The sequence below is a fragment of the Fusarium oxysporum genome, chromosome 5, assembly GCF_000149955.1.
Source record: "Fusarium oxysporum f. sp. lycopersici 4287 chromosome 5, whole genome shotgun sequence".
NCBI classification, from domain to species: domain Eukaryota; kingdom Fungi; phylum Ascomycota; class Sordariomycetes; order Hypocreales; family Nectriaceae; genus Fusarium; species Fusarium oxysporum.
Window position 1 is genome coordinate 4025521 of NC_030990.1, and position 22725 is coordinate 4048245.

At 48.3% G+C, this 22725-nt stretch overlaps 10 protein-coding genes across 13 annotated transcripts; 6 read left to right on the plus strand and 4 right to left on the minus strand.

Annotated features, from left to right (window-relative positions):
* Positions 1 to 10: 10 nt before the first annotated feature.
* On the minus strand, positions 11 to 840 carry FOXG_02355 (uncharacterized protein). The gene has a single exon (XM_018379771.1). It carries the CDS (start codon positions 742 to 744, stop codon positions 199 to 201), a length of 546 nt encoding a protein of 181 aa, XP_018235890.1. The 5' UTR covers positions 745 to 840; the 3' UTR covers positions 11 to 198.
* A 752-nt stretch (positions 841 to 1592) lies between these two features.
* On the minus strand, positions 1593 to 3128 carry FOXG_02356 (uncharacterized protein). The gene is made up of 4 exons (XM_018379772.1): positions 2776 to 3128; positions 2496 to 2725; positions 2076 to 2428; positions 1593 to 2026 (listed from the first exon to the last, which is right to left on the minus strand). The coding sequence occupies exons 1-4, from the start codon at positions 2878 to 2880 to the stop codon at positions 1761 to 1763; spliced, it is 954 nt and encodes a 317-aa protein (XP_018235891.1). The 5' UTR covers positions 2881 to 3128; the 3' UTR covers positions 1593 to 1760.
* Positions 3129 to 4703: 1575 nt separating this feature from the next.
* On the plus strand, positions 4704 to 6779 carry FOXG_02357 (catalase; the record flags this gene model as incomplete). Its single annotated transcript, XM_018379773.1, has 6 exons — positions 4704 to 4939; positions 4997 to 5044; positions 5115 to 5160; positions 5227 to 5253; positions 5309 to 6523; positions 6573 to 6779. The coding sequence occupies 6 exons, from the start codon at positions 4704 to 4706 to the stop codon at positions 6777 to 6779; spliced, it is 1779 nt and encodes a 592-aa protein (XP_018235892.1).
* Positions 6780 to 7103: 324 nt separating this feature from the next.
* FOXG_02358 (uncharacterized protein) lies at positions 7104 to 8257 on the plus strand. Its single transcript, XM_018379774.1, has one exon. The coding sequence runs from the start codon at positions 7242 to 7244 to the stop codon at positions 8157 to 8159; it is 918 nt and encodes a 305-aa protein (XP_018235893.1). The 5' UTR covers positions 7104 to 7241; the 3' UTR covers positions 8160 to 8257.
* Positions 8129 to 10202, minus strand: FOXG_02359 (uncharacterized protein). 2 transcript variants are annotated; one of them, XM_018379775.1, is made up of 6 exons: positions 10130 to 10202; positions 9719 to 10080; positions 9306 to 9604; positions 8885 to 9249; positions 8790 to 8830; positions 8129 to 8740 (listed from the first exon to the last, which is right to left on the minus strand). In XM_018379775.1, the coding sequence occupies exons 3-6, from the start codon at positions 9586 to 9588 to the stop codon at positions 8356 to 8358; spliced, it is 1074 nt and encodes a 357-aa protein (XP_018235894.1). In that variant the 5' UTR covers positions 9589 to 9604; positions 9719 to 10080; positions 10130 to 10202; the 3' UTR covers positions 8129 to 8355. The 2 variants fall into 2 exon arrangements, with proteins under 2 accessions (XP_018235894.1, XP_018235895.1); XM_018379776.1 differs by lacking the exons at positions 9719 to 10080; positions 10130 to 10202 and having other exon boundaries at positions 9306 to 9649.
* A 1941-nt stretch (positions 10203 to 12143) lies between these two features.
* FOXG_02360 (uncharacterized protein) lies at positions 12144 to 13844 on the plus strand (the record flags this gene model as incomplete). Its single annotated transcript, XM_018379777.1, has 1 exon — positions 12144 to 13844. Exon 1 carries the CDS (start codon positions 12177 to 12179, stop codon positions 13842 to 13844), a length of 1668 nt encoding a protein of 555 aa, XP_018235896.1. The 5' UTR covers positions 12144 to 12176.
* A 267-nt stretch (positions 13845 to 14111) lies between these two features.
* Positions 14112 to 16042, plus strand: FOXG_02361 (uncharacterized protein). Its single transcript, XM_018379778.1, has 3 exons — positions 14112 to 14958; positions 15008 to 15468; positions 15517 to 16042. The coding sequence occupies exons 1-3, from the start codon at positions 14488 to 14490 to the stop codon at positions 15872 to 15874; spliced, it is 1290 nt and encodes a 429-aa protein (XP_018235897.1). The 5' UTR covers positions 14112 to 14487; the 3' UTR covers positions 15875 to 16042.
* Positions 16043 to 16173: 131 nt separating this feature from the next.
* FOXG_02362 (uncharacterized protein) lies at positions 16174 to 17801 on the plus strand. Of its 3 annotated transcripts, none has more exons than XM_018379780.1 (3): positions 16174 to 16392; positions 16444 to 16765; positions 16816 to 17801. In XM_018379780.1, exons 1-3 carry the CDS (start codon positions 16335 to 16337, stop codon positions 17417 to 17419), a joined length of 984 nt encoding a protein of 327 aa, XP_018235899.1. In that variant the 5' UTR covers positions 16174 to 16334; the 3' UTR covers positions 17420 to 17801. The 3 variants fall into 3 exon arrangements, with proteins under 3 accessions (XP_018235899.1, XP_018235898.1, XP_018235900.1); XM_018379781.1 differs by having other exon boundaries at positions 16186 to 16322; positions 16816 to 17660; XM_018379779.1 differs by having other exon boundaries at positions 16174 to 16765.
* A 98-nt stretch (positions 17802 to 17899) lies between these two features.
* FOXG_02363 (uncharacterized protein) lies at positions 17900 to 19342 on the plus strand. Its single transcript, XM_018379782.1, has 3 exons — positions 17900 to 18644; positions 18691 to 18772; positions 18820 to 19342. Exons 1-3 carry the CDS (start codon positions 18185 to 18187, stop codon positions 18920 to 18922), a joined length of 645 nt encoding a protein of 214 aa, XP_018235901.1. The 5' UTR covers positions 17900 to 18184; the 3' UTR covers positions 18923 to 19342.
* Positions 19052 to 22206, minus strand: FOXG_02364 (uncharacterized protein). The gene is made up of 3 exons (XM_018379783.1): positions 21695 to 22206; positions 21067 to 21642; positions 19052 to 21008 (listed from the first exon to the last, which is right to left on the minus strand). The coding sequence occupies exons 1-3, from the start codon at positions 21833 to 21835 to the stop codon at positions 19329 to 19331; spliced, it is 2397 nt and encodes a 798-aa protein (XP_018235902.1). The 5' UTR covers positions 21836 to 22206; the 3' UTR covers positions 19052 to 19328.
* Positions 22207 to 22725: the final 519 nt, after the last annotated feature.

The window sequence follows — 22725 nt, forward strand, 5'->3', positions numbered from 1 at the left end:
ACAGTGAAGCTCGGCCAGTACATCAATATTTCTCAATTGATTGAAAGTAATTACATTCCATTGGACACTCAAGTCTATCACAGCTCATCTACTAAAACTGTTTGTCCAGTCCTCCAACGATGTCCATCCATCCCAAGCCATCACTCCAATCTAGCAAGCAGTCTATTCCAATCTCGCGACAAAGGAAACGTCGCTGTCTCAAAAGATGAGCGCAGCGATACCAGCCAAAATGCCAACCAAACTGAACTTCTTCGATGATCCTTCATTGACGATAACCGTGCTGGGTGTAGGATAAGGCGTTCCAGGGACAGGAACCGGCGCAACAGGGCTTGGAACAACAGGAGGAATAGTGGCAGTATCAACGGGAGGAGGAACAATAACAGCAGTCGATGATCCCTCCAAGATAGGAGACTGGGTCTCCGCGCCGCCTCCGCCCTGAACAATAGTAGTCGTATCGGCACGAGTAGTACCACCGCCCTCGCCATTGCAGATACTGCCGTTAGGACAGCATCCGTACTGCTGGTTCGTTCCAACTTCGCAGTAAGCTGTAGGAGGACATCCGCCTGCGCGGCTGGGGCAGCATGTCCAGTCGAGTTGGATACAGCCGGTGCCGCAGTCCTTGAGGTTCTGGTCGGCGCAGGGAACCTCTACGACTTGACGGACAGCGAGGAGGGGAAAGCTGGGGGAGTATTGAACGGCGAGAACACCGGTGGCTGAGAGGGCGATGAGCAAGAATTTCTTCATCTTGAAGTCGAAGTTGGAGTTGTGTGTATTGGAGCGAGTGGTGGTGATGTTGCAACGAGTGACGATTTGGTGAAACTGGATCTGTTTGAGAGTGTGATGAGAGGTGAAGAGAAATGCGAGACATACCAAGCCCTCGGGGGTTTATATGCATACCATTCTCGGGCTCCCAAAGAAAACTTTGCCTCCAATCTTCTCTCTTCATTGTAGTTCCTCTCTCATGCCGCGTGCGGCGGCTTTGCTCAAAAACGCCAAAGACATTCCAGCCACGATGCATCTACTCCACCACCTGCAACCATCTACTCCCCCAAGATCATTTCCAATTCCGACAAAGTGTCAAGCCTCATTTCGTGCAGTCTCGTCTATTTTTGCACATCCAGATCTGATGTTGCTGCAGAGATGAAGTGCCTCTTCCCCACGTTTTTTGATGCGCCCGGCGTTTTGCAACTTTGCTGATAGCCGCCTCCGGTTTTTGCGGCACATGGCTTGATATTCAGGGCAGATTACCAGAATCTGCTATTTGCGGCGGTCGGCGTTTGGGTGGCTGCTTGCGGCGGCGCTGGGGTAACGGATCTTGGTTCCTGGTGTTTGGGCTTGGCGCTTAGAGCATTTGAGTTGAGGGAATACGAGATCTGAGGATGAGATGTTTCGGAAGAGTTTATTGTGCCAAGGCTATTGAGGGAAGTAGTTGATGTCATTGGAGACGGCCAGGAACAAACGCGGGTTTGATCTAGACTTGGCAAAGGACTAAACATGGTACCTAGATCTAAGACAAAATATTGGCCGTATGATCTAGCAGGCACGGGCCCCAAAGGGAGTCCCCTTCGCTGAGGGTTCACGCTAATCTCAGCTTGCAGGCGATTGCCATGTATTTTGTGACTTGCAAGGGCTTCTGATATAAACAGTTTGTGCATATAGTTTGTGCCTTTTCTCGAAACCATACTATGAACAAGATTGCATCAATGCTATGTTTGAAGTGAATAGAACATCAACAAACGAGAAACAAAGTGTTACCGACTCTATTTCTTCTCATTACCCCAAGCATCTTCCAGAAACTCCCGAACAGTAATAGGCTTGATATCCGGGAAGACATTATTCAGAGCCTTGCTCTCATCCAAGTTGAAACCACCACTCTCTGCCCACAAACCATAGGCAGACATCACCTTTTTCATGACCGCCTTTGGTGCAGGAATATTGGCAAACATTGCCTCATGACCTGGCAGCTCACTCAACTCCCCCTTCTCCAGCGCCTCGACACTATCATAAACAACGTTGAACTTATCACCTATTGGAAATTAGCATCTCTAGCTCCAGCCTAGAAGCTCATCACGCACCTGTAGCTTCTTCTGCAATCTTCACCATCTCGTTGAACGTAACTTTATCACCAATGATATATGTTGCTTCCTCCCACTTCTCAAGGTTGAGAAGCGCAGCTACAAACTTGGCTACATCTCGACTATACGTAAACGTAACGGGAACATCTCCAGATCCTGGGATGGCAGCGGCTCGGTGTTTAATATCGACAAACGTTGAAGGAGTGTGCAAGTTTGATTTCGCAGCTGATTTAGAGGAGCCCCAGAAATCAAGAAAGAAGCCGATATGAATCGACGTCCACTCAAGATTTGTCTTGCGTAGCTCGTCTTGGGCGCGGAGTTTGTTGTTGGCTGAATTAGCCTGAGCTGCATGCCTATAACTCTTTGTTAATCCTTTGTTTTCAATGCTGACAATGAGGCATTTGTCAAGTGCTTGCTTACTTTTCTGTATGGGGAAGACCCCAGTCACTCGAGATGAATCGTTTTGTTGCCTGAGATGCTTTTGATGCATGGATAATATCAATCTCGATAGGTTCTGGCCCATTCATGCCAAGTGTCGAGATAACAGTGTGCACATTGTGCTTTTCAAAAAGTTCAGTTAGGGCACTGATGTTATGAATGTCTGCAGCCAGGACGGAGGCTCCAATCTCTTCTTCTAGTAACTTGTTTTCCTTCGGCTTCTGTTAATTAAGTTCATAAACCTTTCGTATGAAACGCTTACCTCTCGGCTGAGGATAACGACTTTATGTTCTCCTGCCGCAACAATGGCCTCGACGATGGTTCGGCCGACTTTGCCTGTACCGCCTGCAACTGCAACAGTAACCATTATGTCCGGTGATGTCTTTGAAGAGGGTGATTTGTGGTGTTTGATAAATGATGAGTTATAAGTTTAGTGTTTCTTCACCCAACCCGCGTCTTTATATACCTCAACTCCATTTCCATCTCCAACTTATTTCTAATCGTCGCACTTACTCGGACATCTCATTCTGCGAATTTTCCGTCAATTGTCAGCAATCGCTTGTTTTTCGTATTCTCCCCCAATACCCATTGGTCACCACGTCTCTAATAAGTCTGACATGCATATCATCTGCATGTCAAAATGGGGCGTATTCGAATGGTGTCAGCATAGTGATTGGACCACTGCCAAATATAGGCACAGCACGCACCTAAGACCTTTTAAAGCCGAGCTACTCCGTCCTAAGTCCTTGCTTAAACGCATTGGGTAATTGTGTTAGCCGCCAATGCTCGGTCAAATTCCAGTAGATGTCTAAGATCGAGACTTGTGATCGGATAGAGTTTCAGGGCCAGGAAATCTAGATCTGGTCGATCTGCACGCTAAGAAAGTTATTTGATAAGGGCCAGGAACGAGATATGCCGTTGTTGTTCAACCCCTGGGCGCTTTCCGCCACTTTGAAGCTGAGCCTGGAGTATGATGACTGGGAATACTTTGCGATACGACATCTCGCATCACTGAGTCTCAAGGGCGATCAACACGGACTTCTTTCATTAATCTATGTATGAGAATCGGCGCAATTTGTTGTTATAGGGTAAAGTTTCCGACTGGAATGTCTCGTTTCGGGGAGATTTACTGACCACCATCAGATCGCAGTAGCTGCTTTCGTCATCAAGTAGGCGAAATTGTCTCGGGAACATCGAGTAGTGTGACATCTTTCAAGGGCTCAAAGGCCCATCTCTTATCAGAATCTTATCATCAGCCTCATTTTAGAGCTCACATCTGAGTGATCGAGAATAATTATAAGTGTTGGTTAATATAAAAGATCTAAAGGTGCATCAAGACTCATGATCTTACGTGACAGCAAGAGGAACACTGCCTTACTCTCTAATCACAGAATTTGTTAGGTACCGGCTAAGTGCCTTGGCTTCTATTCTCTCTCTTCAATTGCTGTTTTTACATGGAAATGGGAGTCTTGAGGCGCCGGATTCCCTCGAAATCATAGCCGTCCAAAGACAGAAAACACTCAAGGCTGAAAGTCCCTTTTAACCAGCCTCTTTTTTAGTCAAATCTCCTTATATACCTTTCTCTTGGTAAGATATAGGGCTCATCTGAGGGGCAAAATGGTAGACGAATCAGATGCCCCGGAGTCCGCTGACATCGGAGTCAACTAAAGCGTTCGCTCAAGACTCAAGACCAATCAACTGCCCAATATTAGAGGAACCTAACCGATATGCTTAATTGCTTTATATATGTACTAACACTGCTTGGCTCAGAGGGTCATCGATATCTACCAGTGCAGTTTGTCGGGCGGTGTGTTTAGTCTATTACCATCCCATGACGACAATATGCTAGCATATCTACGCTCACAATGTCAGCTTCAACAGCTCTTACCAATGAATGGTGTCTAATTGGAACAAAAGCTCCGACTAATCTCTAAGCACTTAAATTGATCAATTAACTGCGCTGTCATTATTTCGCACAAATATGCACGTTTCTTTGCATTGGGCTTGACGATGTGTCAATGATCCGGAGATACCTCCGGTTTTGGAGTGCAGACTCTCAGAGGCTGTCAATTGAGTGTCATGTCTATGGGATATAAGGCGTGCTACTTTTCTCCCCAGATTCTCTGTTCTACTCGTCTCATCTACATGCTCTGATGTGGAAGTAGCAGCAACATACTTCAATTATCTACCATGTCTCTCAACTCCAACCAACTCGACCCTCGCCAGCACCCTCTTCAGGCTATTGGCAATGCCATTGGCGCTGAGACTCAAGGAGAACGTCGAAACCCTCGAATGAGTCACATGCAAGGTGCCAATGAGGGACCAGCAGATGTCATCGCCAAGGTCTCTGGTGCACACGCCGGAGGGAAGAGGGAGGATGATGGAGCGTACTTCACTAACAATGAGGGCATTCCCTTCCCTGACCCGTAAGTATTGGAGGAACAATGCGCAATTGCATGCTGACACTTTGTCAGGGCTCATAGCAAGACGGTTGGTGGGCTTCCTTTGATCAGCGACACATTCCTCTTGCAGTAAGTATGCCTCGTCAAGGCATAAGCTCAGAGCCTGACTCAGAGATAGGAAGCAACAGACCTTCAACAGGTCTAAGAATCTTGAGCGCAAGTCTATCACTGTTTTACTTCAATGTGTATACCACTGACACATGCTAGGCATGGTTCACCCTTGTGGCTCTGGTGCCTTTGGATACTTCGAGTGTACCCAGGATGTGACTGAACTCACTGTCAGTCAAGCCCACGGGCCACTATCGTGTTGACAGTCACTGACTAACATCCCAGAAAGCCAACTTCTTGTCGTCTGTTGGAGAAAAGACACCCGTCTTTGTCAGATTCTCTACTGTGACTCTCGGTCGAGAATTCCCAGACGAGGCTCGTAACCCTCGAGGCTTCGCCATCAAATTCTACACCATGGAGGGGAACTACGACATTGTCGGCCTAAACTTCGTCAGTCAAGCCATCCTCTCTGTTCATTGTACCAAACTAACCAAGGTGCAGCCCGTCTTCTTCTGCCGCGACCCCATTCAAGGACCAGACGTCATCCGCTCTCAGTACCGCAACCCAACAAACTTCCTCCTCGATCACGACGCCCTCTTCGATCTCCTCGCCAACACCCCCGAAGCCAACCACGCGGGCCTCATGTTCTTCAGCGATCACGGAACTCCCCAAGGGTGGCGCTTCAACCACGGCTACGGCTGCCACACCTTCAAGTGGGTAAACTCCAACGGAGAGTTCGTCTACATCAAATACCACTTCATCGCAAAGCACGGTCAGAAGCAGTTCACTGACAGTGAAGCTATGCAAATGTGCGGTGAAGATCCCGATTACTCGAAGAGAGATCTTTGGGAGGCTATTGAAAAGGGTGAGGAGATTGAGTGGACGGCTCATGTGCAAGTCATGGATCCTAGACAAGCGGACCCTGATAAGCTTGGGTTCGATCCTTTTGATGTCACAAAGGTTTGGCCGCGATCGCAGTTCCCGATGAAGGAGTTTGGAAGATTGGTGCTAAACAAGAACCCTGAGAACTTCCATCGAGATGTGGAACAGGCTGCTTTTTCGCCTGGTAGTATGGTCCCTGGTATTGAAGACTCTCCTGATCCCCTTCTTCAATTCCGCATGTTCTTCTACCGCGACGCTCAATATCATCGCATCGGTGTCAATCTGCACCAAATCCCCGTCAATTGTCCTTTCATGGCCAAGTCCTATGCGTCACTCAACTTTGACGGGCAGATGCGTGTTGATGCCAATCACGCGGGCAACAAACAATATGCACCCAACAGCTTCGCTCACAAGTTCAGACCTGATGTCGCTGAAGCGCCGTATCAGGTCAGCGACAACATCGCAAGCAGGGTCAGTCACTATTGGCATGAGGGTAAGAAGAATGATTATGACCAAGCGAAGGATCTGTGGAAGAAGGTTATGAGTGAGCAGGAGAAGAAGAATACTTGCTACAACACAGCCAAGGGTCTTCGTCGAGTCAAGTTTCCCGAGATCCAGGTAAGCAATTGTGGTCGTCGTGAGTCAGACTCAAACTAACAGGTCTCAGAGCAAATATTTGGCCCAGGTGTACAACATCTCAGAGGATTATGCACAGGGCATTTACGATCTTCTGGACCAACCTCAGTTTGAGTTTTCCAAGGTCAAGGAACTGGCTGAGACTGCGCAGGAGTGGTATAAAGAGCCCAAGTTTAGGCCTGGTCCTGGATCAAAGTTGGCTGGATATCCTCCGTCTTCAGCCGTTTATCAGGCATAAGTGACATATTGGACATGAATTGGGTAATTTATATAAGCCCTTGCTCGGAAAGTGCCGTGGTTTCCAGACACAATGCTGGGCTCATCTGCCGGATTCCGTTCGTGGCTTTCTAGCCTGAATCCTTTATCCAATCCTGGAGAATTTTAAGTTTGCATTTTCGATTTATCCGCTCGAAACATCGTGAGAGAATCGCAGAATGCAGTCGTGGGGGCAGTCTATGATGCTGACAATATGCAGAATCCTAGACCGAAATGGAGATAAGCGGTGATAAAGAAGTGGAATGAGTGCCATGACCTATGATAAACCCGATTCAAAAGCGAAAACGCTCGAAGGATTCAAGTACATCAGCATTTAAGACAAAATTGACCAGCTCATTCAACCATGTCCAAGTATATGTTGTGCCTGTAGACTCAAGATACACAGCCTCAATTCGTCCTCACCAATTGACAAGCATTCACAACCATGGCCCCAACAGATGCAGAGATCAAGGCCACTATCAAGGCCGTGGTCGACGACTTCAGAGGATGGGACCTCGCACCAATAATGCACTACCCAAATGAAGAAGGCCTTGAATTCCAAGACATCTACTTCCCCTCCGACGACGGCGTCCCTCTAGAAGGCTGGTTCATCCCCTGCAAAGGTTCCAACAAGATCATCATCGCCAACCATCCTCACTGGTTCAACCGCGCCGGCATCCCTTCGCATCTCGAACCTTGGAATCAACTCATGCCCGGGAACGACTTTGAAGTCAATTTCATTCCTGATTACAAGATTCTTCATGATGCGGGGTATAATGTTCTTGCGTATGATTTGAGGAACCATGGACTCAGTGGAAGTGGGAATCAAGGGCTCTTTGGGTTCTTTGAGTGGCGCGATGTTCTTGGATCGTTGAGATATATTCGTGGGAGGGAGGATACGAAGGATATGACGATTGGACTGTTTAGTCGCTGCGCTGGTGCAAACGCAACACTCTCAGCGATGAGACATCGGCCTGAAGCCTTCAAAGGTGTAGGATGCATGATTGCGCCCCAGCCTATATCAGCAGGTTCCTCCATCGCAGTTATGCTTGACAAAATGGGCGCTCCGGCATCGTACATGGAAGAAGCTGATCGACAGTTCTTCATGAAGACGAGTTTTCATATAAGTCAATTGTCGCCGCCGACTGATGCGAAGCACGCCAATGTCCCGACGTTTCTGTATCAGGTTCGGGATGACCCTTGCACGACGCCGAAGGATGTTCAGTCTGTTTATGACAATATCCCTATCGAGGATAAGAAGTTGAAGTGGATTGAGGGGACGGACAAGAGGTGGGATGGGTATACGTATTTTCAGAGGGAGCCTGATCAGTTCTTGGAGTGGTTTGCAAAGTACATGAACTAGGTAGGGCATAATACAATTCTAGTTCCCTATCGCGTTTCTGTCGTATTATTATGATGGCTTTGTCAAACAAAAGAAGGGGTATCGTATATAGTCTCTCCCTAGCCAAGATGCAGCAAGCATTATGGCTTGCGAGCTCTCCCATACTCAGTTGTACATCTCGGCATCTCGAATTTGGTATGTCTCACTCGGCAGCCTTTCACACGGTAAAATGTTCTCTTTGCAGCTGCCTCGTTGACCCAGTATCGCTGGCCACATCATCATACTCAGACCTCCTCGTCTGCTTAACAACAACCTCCGTCCGTGTGGTTTTCTGAATGCCTCCCTCCAATCGATCTACCAGCTCTATATCGTCCGTATTCGCTTCGATAAACGTGGTGTTACCGCCAACAAACATTGCTGATGGTACTTTGCTCTTGCCTGTCTGCTTTGAGCTCTTCTTTTGAGTGCTGTGTGATCTGGAACCGGAGTAGTCGGGATAGTCGTTGTTGTTGCTGGCCTTGACAACCTTGATGATGAGGTCGGCCATGTTCATTTCGATGTGGAGCTTGACTAGGTAGGCTAGAGGATGGAACTGAACGTAACTGTGATAACGGGTTAGTAATGGTAGGGGGTTGAGTCGGCTTGGCTTACACAATGTCGTTTGGCAGGGACATCATTGCGATGAGAAGGATCTAATCATAGTCAGTATCTAAAGCAGCAGCTAAGGGGGTGGTAACAAAGCATACATCCATAGTCATCGATACAGCAATCATGCCCAAGTTGAAACGAAACAGTCGAGTGTACTTGGTCAGGCCGTTGGCAATGAGCCTCGATCGCACGAGGTGGATAAAGTACAGATTGAGTCCTGCATCAACCACTAAAAAGATGACCTTCTCGATTCTATCCCAGACTTTGTTGATGTCAATCCATGTTTTGTTAACTTGCAGCCGAGCTGGAATCCAAATCGTGAAGACGCTGATGTTGATGCATAAGATGATGAGGAAGGAGTATATCTTGAGTCGCTTGGCATTGTGTCGATTGACCATGAGGATCGCGATTCGGTTGATGATGATTTGAATTAGCGCTTGAAGTTGGATACACCAAAGAAAAACTACAAGCCATCAGTCTCAGTTTCAGGAACGTCCTCAGCGTAACAGCATAGCATACTTAGAGTAAAGAAAACCGGAAACCCGCCGGGGATGTAATTTCGTAGATAGCACCAAGTGACAGCGCTCATAATGCAGCTACTCGTCCATTCGAGCCATAATAAGATGATATAGTGATTCATCCTGCGTCCTCTCCTCCATGATTTGATAGTTTGTCGCATCCCTTTGGCGAACGTGAACAGTCCGACTCCAAGCGAGATTCCCCAGGCGATGCTCGCAATGTTCATGTCATTTTCGCCAGCGTCGACTTCGATAAAGTTCGGTCCTTTCCACAAGTCCCCCATGGCGATAATTCTGTGACTAAACTCGGGCAATTAGAAGCGCTCAGCAAAGAAATTCAAAGGACAAGGACAGCAAGAATAGGAACAAGGAAACGAGCGAGATAAGTAAGCAAACGATGGGACGCCCACATACATATCCAACACAACATCGCCGCTAAGCCTTCAGATCTTGCGGATCCTGATGCCTGCGCCCAACTAATAACGTTGATCCTATTGAAGGGTAAAAAGCACAGACGAAGCATCCATTCTCAGGATCCGCAGCGATCGATCTTCGGCAGGGGATCCCAGAGCATGAGGCGAGACTCGATCTCCATCTAGCCTTTGGTTGGACCGGGGGTGGGAGGGTTTTATCCAGAGATCCTCAAGGCTGCATATCAGCTGGTTTGTTATATGGGGTTCGTGCATGGTTGGTAGGAGATAGACGAGTATGCTTTTGGAGTGTTTTGCGAGTCGTCTCCACGAAGAATGATGTGAATATTGCTGAAGATATTGACGCTACCACGAAGTTAGCTAAAGCTGATATCAAGCCGCTTGACAGCCCTACACGTGAAACAAGCAGATGTTCCAGAAAACGTCTTGAGAAATGCTTCATCGGTAGTACGCATCACGGATCATTGAGTGACACTCCTCTTCAAGTCAGGTGGGCCCATGTCGCCGGCCGCATATTACCGCCAGGTCCTTCCTTTCTGTAACAAAAGAAATACGCCGGCCAGACGAACTTGACACTATCGAACCTTGAATGATAAAAACGTGGCGGGTGGCAGGGAAGAGGAGAACTGAGGTTAATGCTTTTGCGAAAATTCTCGGAGGGGATACTCGGTGAAGATCCGTAGCAGGCCCAAAAAGCGAAGAAGCCCGATCATAACATGCATTATAAAGTTTTATCAGAATAGCAAATGGAGATTTGTACTTTTGATGTTGGTCAAACAAGGCGGGTTCCTTGATGCAGATAGATAATTCTTCAACAAAGACCAACAGGCCATCATCTACAGCGGGTCTCTCCCACTGAAGAAACTTCTACAAAAGCAAAATAGCAGATCCAATCTCGCACAAATGAGCTCTCACAACTGACCAGATCTCGTCTCATCTCTCCTCTGGCCTCCAAATTGCGGCTCAACATCCTCGTCGCCTCAATAGCGGACGATCAGGGTCTAACACTATAGTTATGCACCGGCGGAACGGATGTTTTCTAGCTTCAAGCCTAGAACCAATGGTCTAAGTGAGTCCAGTGCACTATGAAACATGCCACGTGCATAGTCGGCGTGTTTCGGACGCTATTGATAGCGGCCGCTGTAGGGCTTGATGAGGCTGTTGTGGATGTCTTCACAGGAATAGCAAAGCAGTTTCATCATTTTGAGGAGTCACCACTTGTATATTGAAGAGTGCAGATTGAAAAAAGAAAGGTCGCAGATAATTATTCCCTTTCAAAAGAAAGCAGATCATCCGATTGCTACCTAACACTCACATTAATATTGGATGGATGGATGCTGTAGGGAAGCCCTGTAAAGCCTGGGCCCTGTCTTCGGCTCCGCTACGGCTCCCAGAGATAAAGCTGTTACAGAAAGGGACTTGAAGAATCGTACGGATGGTCAATGCAGTGAAGATTCATTCTCGTATAAAATTGGAGGGGCTCATCGCTCACTGAGGTCACATTCCACTACTGCGGAGATGATGCTGGTGGTAAGCTCGAACAAGTATGATGTCATCGACTCTCTGCATTTGCAAGCCAGAATCCTACAAGCTATCAGACACTATCACAGCTGTTCAATAAAGGAAATTCATATCTCAAAGGGAAATTGAATACATAGGCTTACACAGCTATTCTGTTTGAGGTTCAAGCTCCACTTACCTGGGAACTCATCATCAATGAAGCTCGTACATGGAAATATTCAAGTTTGTCATCGTGTGTCTGCTCAAAGGGCATTGACTCACCCGTGCATGGCCAAAAACAATCAATCTTTTTATCAAGCACTTCTGTAGGTTTACTTTACGGGGCTGTGCAATATAATAGAAGAGTTTTCCGGCCTTTGTGCGACTGGTTGGTAGTTGTGTTGACCATGTATCGCCCGTTGTGGCCTTGCCTTGACACTCAAGCTTGTAAATGATGCTTCTCGTAGGTTTGTTCTTCAGCACCAAGCATTAAGCACCACCAGGCTTTCATGCAGGGTAAATAACAGTTGTATGAATGTGTAACACTGCTTCCATTGGACTTTTTAAACAAGTCACTTGAAGTTGATACCGAACAGAAGCATTGCACATTGCAAGGAGACAGAAAACAAGCATTGAGGGTCTAGGGTGAATATCAGTGAAGCATCCCACACAACCATAAAATATTGTCGACTGAGTACACTAACAACATGATTTGCGCCAACATAAAAATCGCGAGTAGCTTCCTTATGGTCTTCAATAGGTAGATAGCTCCAACGCTCCGATCACTTATGACGATCCAGTAGTGGCAACCACCCCGCAATCCTCAGCAATCAACCATCTACAATACAACCTACCAAGTGCTAAGCCACCATGACTCCCTCATAAATCCCCCTTCAAGTCCTCACTTACATGACTCCGAGAATGCTCGCAACTTTGCCAACATGAAGAAGAGATCTCGTGCCTGCGAAGCCTGTCAGGCTCTCAAAGTCAAATGCGAACCATCACCTGAAGAGTCTTCAATCTGTGAACGATGCTCTCGTTACAATCTTACTTGTGTTCCTGCTGCGAGAAAGTGGCAGAGAGATAGGATTGCTGAGCTGGAGGAGCAGGTTAAGAATCTGCAGGATAAACTTGATGGTGCTACGAATTCGACTCTGGGGTTGTCGACTTATGCTACCTCTACAAGAGCTACTTCGGTGTTCTCTGATAGAGCTTGGCCGCAGACAAGTGCTGGGCCATCAGAACTTAGCTTTCTGGATGCTTGTCTAGACTACGAAACTCAGCTTCGATGTCTGGAAGTATGTTCAACAACCGCTGGACAGTTCTGGTACCTTATACCTCCGGTCGACACCACCTCAGCACGCTCATGGCTAGACTCCCTCAGGACAGGAGCACCCGTCAAGCTCATATCCATGCTCTCCTTCACCATGTCCCCCTCCTCCGCCGAGATCGATCCCCAAACGCAAGAAGACCTACGAATCAAGACCTTCGAAATCCTTGGCCAAGCAGCCGTCGGTCTCAAGCGGCCCTCCCTAGATCTCATCCAAGCCGCGCTAATAACCGGTCTTTGGATCCGCCCGTCCCTCGACTGCAACCACGGGAACCCGAACCAGCTTGTGTCGCTGGCACACGATCTCAGCGTGGAGCTTGGTCTTGGAGGTGCGGAAATGCAGACTTCTGCACCGGCGTGGTTCTTCCGGATCCAGGGGCCTCTGACACTGGAGATGCAGAAGATTTGGTTGGCAGGTTGGATGACTTCTACGATGAAGGCTGTTGGGCTTAGGAGGGCGCATGATTTTGATTGGGGGACGGCGCATTATGAGGCTCTGGGGGCGTTGGAGGCTGATGGCTCGAATCCGTTGTTCTTGGAGATGCTTTATACGGTTCGACTTCATGCGAAGGTTGCTAGTTCTCTTGAACTTTGCGATACTCGCACGTTTCACGACATCAACTCTGATGTTGTAGCGGCTACGAGGAATCAGATCTACAATAACTTGAACGAGCTGAGCAACAGACCTCTTGCGGGCGATGTTCAACTTCGTTTTTGGCGAATGCTCGTCGCGATACATGTCAACGAGCCAGTTCTACATACAAGCACCAACAAAACACTCTTCACATCCCCCTACATCTCCGAAAGAATCGGCGTCCACGACTTTGCCTGTGGTCCCATAACCTCAACAACAGCAACAGCTCTCCACTCCATAGTGGAAGCCTGTCACCTCGCCATCTCAATAGTCCTCGAAATGGACGCCTCCACAATCCTATCCCTTCCCTCCCTCTGCTTCGGCCCAGCGGTGAGCTACACACTATCCATCCTCATCAAAGTCTTCGTGGCAGTGTCTGCACCGGGAAACACATACAGTCAAATCCTGACCCGCGAAACCCTGCACGTGCGAGAAGCCATGCAAAAGCTCATCTCCGTCAAGGAAGCGCTGCTGAAGCTCGATCCGCACATGGGCAACTGGAACACGAGGATCATAGGATCTGTCGAATGGCTGGGCGTTTGGCTGGATGATTACGAGAGTATTATTGAGCGCTATGAGGAGAATCTGCAGAGGGAGGTTGCAGAACAGGAAATCGAAGGACTCAGCCCCAATGGACATTTCTAATCCATTCCTATTGACTCTGTACTTTACACCAATCTAGTAATTAATCTTTAGTCTTTAATGCACGTTTATTCCCTGTAGCTTGATTTTTCTCCTGCAGAAAGGGTCTAGAAGCCGTTGAATCTTACAGGGATGTTTGGCGCGGGAATCCGTGTCCTGTCACTTACACGGGTAGATTCACAAAATGACGTACACGACTCTCGGAAGGCTTCAAGGCTGTGCAATAAGCGACCAGGGCTGTGCTGGCAATTAAGCTTGTCTTTCCCCATGGTCTTTTATGGAGACGGTAAATTTTGACCGTGGATTTTATATGTGTTTGAGCTGTGAGACCCTGTAGTTGGGGATCAGCATCATGATCACAGAGCGTTATGCATGGGATGAGCGAGAGTCGATGATGCTTTGACTTTGAGGGAGATACTTGGTATGGGGATGATGAGAGATTGAGGAAGGGATTTGTTTGAGGTTCGTGGTTGGCTTCATGGAGAGATGTTGTGTATAAAGTGAAGGGAGAAGCGCGGCGAGAAGAGAAGTCTCATCACTCACAGCTTCACATCTTCAAGCATCACAATATCACAATCACTACCAGTTTAGCAGCTATCACCAGCCTCATTATCCTCTTCAGAATAAAAAAAAAAAAAAACTCAAGATGAGATTCCTCAACCTCGCAGCCCTCGCATCCGCCGTGGTCGCTCAATCCGACCTCGCCAGCATTCTCTCTTCCCAATCCGACCTCTCCACCCTCGCCGAGCTCCTCGCTCTCGTCCCCGACATCGCAGAGACTCTCGCATCCGCCAGCAACATCACCATCTTTGCTCCCACCAACGATGCATTTGCCTCGGTCCCCCGAGACATTCCTGAGGGAGAGGCTATTTCCCAGCGCAACGACACCATCGCTCTCGGTGCTCTGCTGTCAAACCATGTCTTCAAGGGCTATTATCCTGCCAAGGTTGCGACGGACATTCCTGTGTTTGTGCAGTCTCTGCTGGATTCTAGCTTTGTCAATTATCGTCAGCCGTTTGGTAACTTTACTGGGGGTCAGTATAATGGTATTGTGAAGGATGGCGATGATGTCGTTGTCATCTCTGGAGAAGAGACTCTGTCCTATGTGACTGAAGCCGTAAGTACTACTCCATCTCAGAGATTTAACTGGTTCTAACAATGTGCAGGATATCAAGGTCGGTGGCTCGGTCATCATCCACAAAGTCGACAAGCCTCTCAGTTTTGGTGCTCCTCTCCAACTCTTCACCCGCCGCGACAACCTCCTCAACTTCAACGCCGCTCTCAACGCAGCTGATCTTCCCTACAACTTCGGCAACCTGGATCGTGACTCCTCTACCCTTGTCAACATCTCTGACTTCACCGTCTTCATCCCCAACGACCCTGCTTTTGAGGCTATTGGTTCAGTCCTCGAAGGCGCTGATCTCAAGACTCTGCAGGAGGTGTTGAAATACCACATCGTGGATGATGTTCTCTTCTCTACTGATCTAGCCAACGTCAGCGTTCCTAGTCTGCAGGGCGCTGATTTGACGTTTACTGTTGCTGAGGATGGAAGTGCTTGGGTGAATGGTGCTAAGATTCTCTTCACCAATGTTCTTCTCTTCAACGGTGTCGCTCACGTTATCGATGGGTAAGTCATTCTTCTACTCTTAACCACCTACAGTACTGACGACAACAGTGTCCTCAACCCTGCCGACGATCCCTTTGACCGTGCTGATCTCAAGCCCGCCGCTGAAGCTGATGACCGCCTTGCTTTCCCTGGCGCAACACCCGTCTCCAAGCTCCCTTTCTCAGTCATCAGCTACGCCGACGACAGCCAGCCTACTTACACCACCCCCGAGCTCCTCAAGACACTCAAGGCCATTGACGTCTCAGCTCTTGCTACTGCCACCGCTACCGCTGATGCTACCACTGGTGCTGGAGAGACTACTCCCACTCCTACCGGAGTCACACCCGTTGTCAACGCCGCAAGCTCCAAGTTCGTTGCTGGAGGAGCTAGTGTTTTCGCTGTCCTTGTTGCTGTCCTGATGGCTTAAGCTGTTGGTAATTTTAAGGTCGTGTTGGTAAAGCTCTTGTTTGCGAGTTTGTATTCTTGACCATATTACTCCAGATACAGGTCTTTCGAGGCCCAGAACTCCCCCGGTCAGAGTAGATTAGTACTTAATATCCTGAATTTACATCTTTTCTTATACAATGTCCTAGGCGAATGTGAACAAACGCATGCCGAATCGGGGAGAGCAAGCGCCGAAGATTGGTCATGTAGGCTCCATCTCGGAATACCGAGGGTCCGAGAGTGGAGATTCCGCGCGCAAGGATCGCCAGAGATCGCTTCCGATCGCGATACCAATTCCAATTTCGTGCTACAACTTCACTGATTGATTTGTCAGATTACTTCTTGTTATAACACTCATAACAGACTTTTACCCCCCAAGAACAGGCTTCGCCCATCGCTTTCAGTTATTGTACCATTTCTCAAACCCTCAAGTAAGTCTCATCATGAGGGCGCCCGTGAAAGCACCTTCTACGTGGGGTAGTACAGCTCGTCGTCTCGCATGTTGGTCGTTCTTCATCTTTATTTGCTACTGGAGTGCTGAATGGATCGCAGATCATAGAGGCGCAATTTCTCAACTTCCTCTGGCCAGCAGATTGATAGCGGCACCAGCACGAATTTGCCAGCATTACCTGTCCGGAGGAAAGCCATTTACTTCGTCTACGTTCAAGCTGCAGGAGCAGTCTCAGCCTATCAACATGGGCTCTAAAATCAAGAATCTAGATGGCCTCAAGGACCATCTTACTCATGATAAACTTGACGAGCTGCGGAATTTCTGGTTTGAGCATATCCCCGAGATGGCCGATCGTATCATCGCTCCTCAAGAATTACAAAAGAGATGGTTCTTCTCAGACAAAGAGTTCGACAATGTCTGCGTGTAAGTCGCACACTTACTCTAAATTGACTATATCCTCTAATACACCCTAGCACTCGATTCAGCCCTATACTAGAAGCCATCCGCGACGCGGGAGTTACATCCGCGCAAGAGCTTCTGTCCGTTGCTCAGCCTCGGAACTCGCTAGACTGGTTGAGCCTGATCATTCTGCTCGACCAAATTCCTCGCAACTCATATCGCGGCGAGAAATCATCCATCTGCTTCACTTACTTCGACCCTATCGCGCAGCAGGTATCCCATGAAGCCATCAAGCAGGGCATCCCAGATAAGGCACCCGAGATCCGCTGGGTCTTCTCCCACCGGAACTGGTTCTACATGCCCTTGATGCACTCAGAGGACATATCTGCACATGTTAAGGCCGTTGCCGCTTTCGATAAGATGAATCAGGATATACTGAGCTTGATGGAGGGAACGGGTGGTGCAGACGAGTACGAGAGGAAGGCAAGGGAAGTGGTGCAGGCGGATCCTGAAGCAGCGAAGTCAGTTGGTGAGACGAATAAAGTGTTTGAGGAGAAGCATAAAGTGATTATTGAGAGGTTTGGGAGATATCCACACAGAAATAAGGCACTTGGGAGGGAGGCGACGCCGGAGGAGGTGGAGTTTCTCGAGAGTGGAGGTGATACTTTTGGTAGCTGAGATGCCTGATGCATGCATTGCATAGCGGATCATTATGATCTGCACTATTAACAATGACCCCATTGCGCTAAGATGCCTGCCATGTTGGTTCAGGTACGCTATCAAAACAATTGACGATCATATTCGCGTATCAACGAGGGGTACACACTGTAGTCGCGGACAGGGCATTGATGAGTTCAGAGGTAGGTACCAGGTACTAAGTTGAGGGTAAGTTCAAAATAGACGCCTCGATTTTTGGAAGAGTGTAGGATACCTAAGGTTGATCAATATGAGGACAACGGGACAATTAACCGCAACGTGTCTCATGACACAGTGTGCGTATATCCTATAATTCAGAGCCATACTCCGTACGCCCAAAGCGAATACGTCAAAGTTAAACGACAGCCGAAAACGCCTCTTTGCGCCAATAGGTATCGACGGGTGCACTAGTGTGACAGCCCCAAGTGCCGACAGTCCACTAACGATCAGCGCCCGCCCACCAATTCCCCAGGGGCCTTTGTATGGTTCTGACACGAAATTACCTGAACGGGCACCTCGGCGTGTCGGATGTCGAGTGATCCGACCTTCAGCATCGGTAGTTGACCTGCTGTCACAGTGCCATTGTTTACGCATAACACCACTTTTCCTCTCCAACTTTATATATAACAAAGTTGTCTTTGATTCGAAATGGTTACTACAAGAGCGAGTTCTCGTGGCGAGAGTATTAGTACTGAAAACTCTACTACGATCGATATTCCTCCTACACCTCCTACATGAAAACGAACGATGAAGAACGAAGACTCGAACCCCTCGGTTTCAAATGGAACATCTAAGAAACACGCTGTTCAAAGGTGGCATCATACAGCCTCGTCGACAACAATTCTCTGGCTCGCTGTATCATTGCCCCTCGTTATATGGGATATAGGCTACGTCTTCGGCAGACCTCACACCATGCCTGATGGTTTCCTCCATTGGCCTTTATACGTCCCGTATGCGCTGTACGGTGAGGTCGATCATGTGTACGGGTGGAAGGCGTTCAAAGCTAAGAACGGCTTCACGGCTGCCCAGACGGCCTTAAACCTCGTTGAGACGGTCATGTACTTGGTGTACTTGTACATGCTGTGGACACGCGCGGACAAGGCATTTGATAGCGCGAAGAGGACTTTGAGTGGATGTGATGGTGCGTTGGCTGTTGTAATTGGCTTTAGTGCTGCTGTTATGACGCTGAGCAAGACAATCCTATACTGTAAGTGAACCTCTCCTATACATGGGATGGGATCTAACAGAACTAGGGGCCAATGAGTATTATAGTGACTTTGACAACATCGCTCACAACACACCTATGGACCTACTCACTCTTTGGATAATTCCCAAGTAAGTATCTATATGATGTGCTAGAATTAATACTAATTCTTTATCAGTGGTGCCTGGATCGTCCTGCCTACCTACATGATCTCGAAGTTTGGTGGGGATATTCTCGATGGCTTGACACTTGCTTCAAGCCAATCGGGAAAGACGGAATAGAATAAGCACGAAGAGTCTGGTTGAGCGTCTTATTTAGTACTTTGCGGACATATGAGCAATGGCAATGAGGGATGACTTGTGAATGATGAGCTGGGCTAGGGAGCTTTGATGTTTAGTGAATATTGTGAAGGAACACTTTGACCTTACCATGGTCGAATAATGACATTCATTCCCAGCAGCACATCGCAGTAAGAGCAACTGACATCAATACTTGATGATTAACTACTACCCTTCCCACCTCACTTTTACCTCCCACAGCAAACATAATAAAGCTAGCTATAACTATCGTCTAGACATGTCATTTCGTAAAGAAATAGGGGTATTCGCTTATAACAACCATAAAAGAAACATAGAAAAAAACGCGTCAAGCGTGAAAGCAACCACACATCTCCTTCTCAGCAAATTCTCATCTCATATCAGTCAACCCTCCCAAATCAGCATACTGCTCCCAAGCAGGCATCATGTCATCATCCTCCTCCGTCATCTCCCCCGGACTCTCCATAAACGTCTGCATCGCCGCCCAATCCGCATCCTCATTCACGATATACGGCTCCTCCACCTGCGTCTTTACCCGCAGCGGCTGCGGAAACATGCTGTGTCTTCTGCTCTCAACTTCCTCCGCGTAGCGTGAGTCAGAGAATATCGCGCTGATGGGACGGCTGCGCTTGGAGACGCGGCCGGACATTGAGCGTGCGACCATGGACATTACGTCGCGGCGGCGTTCGCGGCGTGCTTTTACGTCTTTGGGGATCATGGGCTCGACGTAGTATTCTGTTAGCGGCGGTGTGTCGAGGGGTGACTCGGTGTCGTTGGTTTCGATGCTCTCGGGGGTTGTGTTGTCTGTGTCGTCTGTTTTTGTGTCGCTGCCATCTGTGTCGACGTTTACATCGTTTGTGCCGTTGCCGTAACCGTGGACAACGATTTCGTGGTAGGTTGGCCGTGTTGGCGGTGTGATTGATTGAGGTGGTGTGGTAGCGGGGGATTTAAACATGCGCATTGATCGTCGAATTGTTGAAGAGCGGCTGAGTGCTTGTGTGAATGAGTTTGAGCGTGATGGACGTGAAGGCATTGATGCTCGACGTTCCATCTTGCGGTTGTCGTGTTGTGTTTGGGGACGATCTCGGTGAGTGAGTGCGAAGTAATCGATGTCCGGTTTAATCTCAATCTTTCCAAAGGAATCTTCTCCTGCGTCTGCAGCACCATCCGGTTGCACACTCCAGGTCGGTCCGCTAGTAACGTACTGGGTCTGGCGTTTCAAGATACGGTCCAGATCGCGAGGTGTATCCCACGGTGGAAGCTTGTCAGTTAATGCAGAGAGACTGTAGTGAGCCTCGTTGATCTCGTTCTCTTCCAAATTTGTTGCTGTGTCTGTTGCGTAGCGAAGGACTTGGTATGTTGCGTAGATGAGAATCCATCGGACCTTGCGAGCATCCACCAGCGACACCTTCTCCTGCTTATCTGCTTTATTCGGCGACATGATGGAATCTTCTTCGAAGCGTCGATATGCTCTCACGAGATCATTCTGCGCAACTCCTGGCTTCATCAGATTCGATGCGCTGATCAACGCTGTGTGAGCCGTTACTCTGCGATCTGATCTGAGAGTCACACGTCCGGGAAACCAAGACATGCGCCGCGAGTTGTTACCATTTGCATCGGGGAGAAGCGGCAGTGGGTGATCGAGGACATCGTATCCATGCTCGAAGTCGAAAGACTGCACAAGTTGAATAGTACAGATTCCTCCATGTGCTGTAGGCGGCATGGTATGTGATGAGGTATACTGGTCATCAACCAAGAGATCATACAAAGCTTCAAAGTCCTCACGCATAATCCGTAAAACAGCTGGATCAAACAGGTCGTTGTCAGAGTCCGCAGTCGGTGGGTAATACCCCAGCTTCGTTGTATAAAACGATAACAAAAAACTTCGGAAGCGCTCAAGGTGAGCTCGGGCGCCTGCTGCGACGCTCAAATGAGCTTCCGACAGCTCATCATCGAGAAACGTTCTCAGCATCGAAGACGACCGCGTCATGCGATAATCAAGTTCGAGATGTCCTTTACGTATGAGCTTGCGTGTTGAAGGGCTGAGCTCCTATTCTCTTCGTCAGCGTCTGGCCTTAGCATTCTTGGTCAGAAAGAAAAAAACAAACCTGAAACCCAGGATTTTCGAACAAGTTTTCGCTCATGCCGACGCAATGTGCAAAAGCTCGGATGTACAGCTCCTTCATTTGAAAACACTCCGCAAGCTGTAGTATTGCCAGCGCGTGGTTTGGCTGATTCGCCATGTCGAGATAGCCTTCCTCGTCGAAATACTCCATCATATCTGAGACATTGTCGTCCACGCCGGATCGAAACTCATGCATACTGTGGAGAAGACCAATAAGAGCGCCGCCGAGACTGTATCCGACCATGGATCTTCGAAACACCCAAGCGAAGAAATTGCGTGTTGCGAGATGGTAGTTGAAAGCTTGCGTTTTATCTGTCGTTGGAGGTGGCGGGATGTATAATTCGATTTTGCGTGTTGTGTGTTTTTTACTCCATCTCATGAGCTCGCGAAGATTGGGTTTTTGAACGCCCTCCCACACGAGAAACCTTTGGATGAGAGGGTAGCATTGGGCGTCGAGGAGGGCTGAGAAGGGGACTTTGAAGGAGGGACCTCGTTGAGAATGACCTTTGGCGTGGAGATGCACCATGCAGTTTCCATTTCGAAACCAGAGTTCAGGGTCCTGTTTCTGTAATTAGATATTCAGTTTCATGAGTAATTCTCGACCGACTTACTCGTCGAATGTTGTCCCATTCTGTGCACGTTCTCGCAGCACCATCCCACCGCTTCACAGTCGGATGATGATCCATTCTCCCATTCACAAAAGCACTGAACCGCAGGGAACTCTGTCTAGAGTTCACCTGTAGAGACGGCATAGTGAGAGTCGTATATATATATGTTTTTGGCCAGAATGCCAAAAAATATCAACGATCAAAAGCAGCTGAACAAATCTGCAGTGAGCCGCGTCGTCGGGATGTTGCAGGTGAATGAGTCTTTGTTCGTTAAATCCCCCTGCTCTGTTCAGAAAAATAGGCCCTGTCTTTTCTTTTACGAGCGCGTAAAATAAAAACCCCCATCACATCTCAAGTGATACAGCCATGTTGGAAGGGAAAAGACGTCAGACGCAGGGTTCCATGACGGGTCCTACGTAAGAGATCTCCAGAAAGATTCAAGACAAGACGAAAGATCTCAGACCTCGCCCAGGGGGGGATGGCCGTGTTAATATTGGATCTCTCTGCTCTGCTCTTGACTGTCACAAAGCACCAAGCCTAGCCTTGCCCAACAGGGCGAACCCTTGAACCCGGCAAGACAGGGCCCCGACGGTCGGAATTTGAATTCAAGCCAAGGCCAAACCCAAGAGGTAAGACACTATCAAGCCACCGCATTAGCGTCTTTTTTCCCATTGACTTCTCGTCTTTGAGCTGGTCGTAGATCCCTGCAGGCAGCTCGCCTATGAACTAGAGGCTATGAGCTGGCTCTTGACGTGTTTTGTCTTATTTGTTGTAGAGCACTGCATACTACTCCATACAGAGTATTGAACCCATAGATGATCAGTGCTTAGTGACAAAAAAGCAAAAATTGTCGATTTAGCCCGGACCCAAGAACCTGGTATGAGACAGAAAAGTATGTATTGTACACCGTTTATCAGCCCATGGGACTCTCCGATCCGATCTATCGGAGCATCTCGAACACCATCCACCGAAGCTAGTAGGAGCATTACCTTAGGCTTTGGTCACAGCTTGCGCAATACAAGTCAAGTTACAGC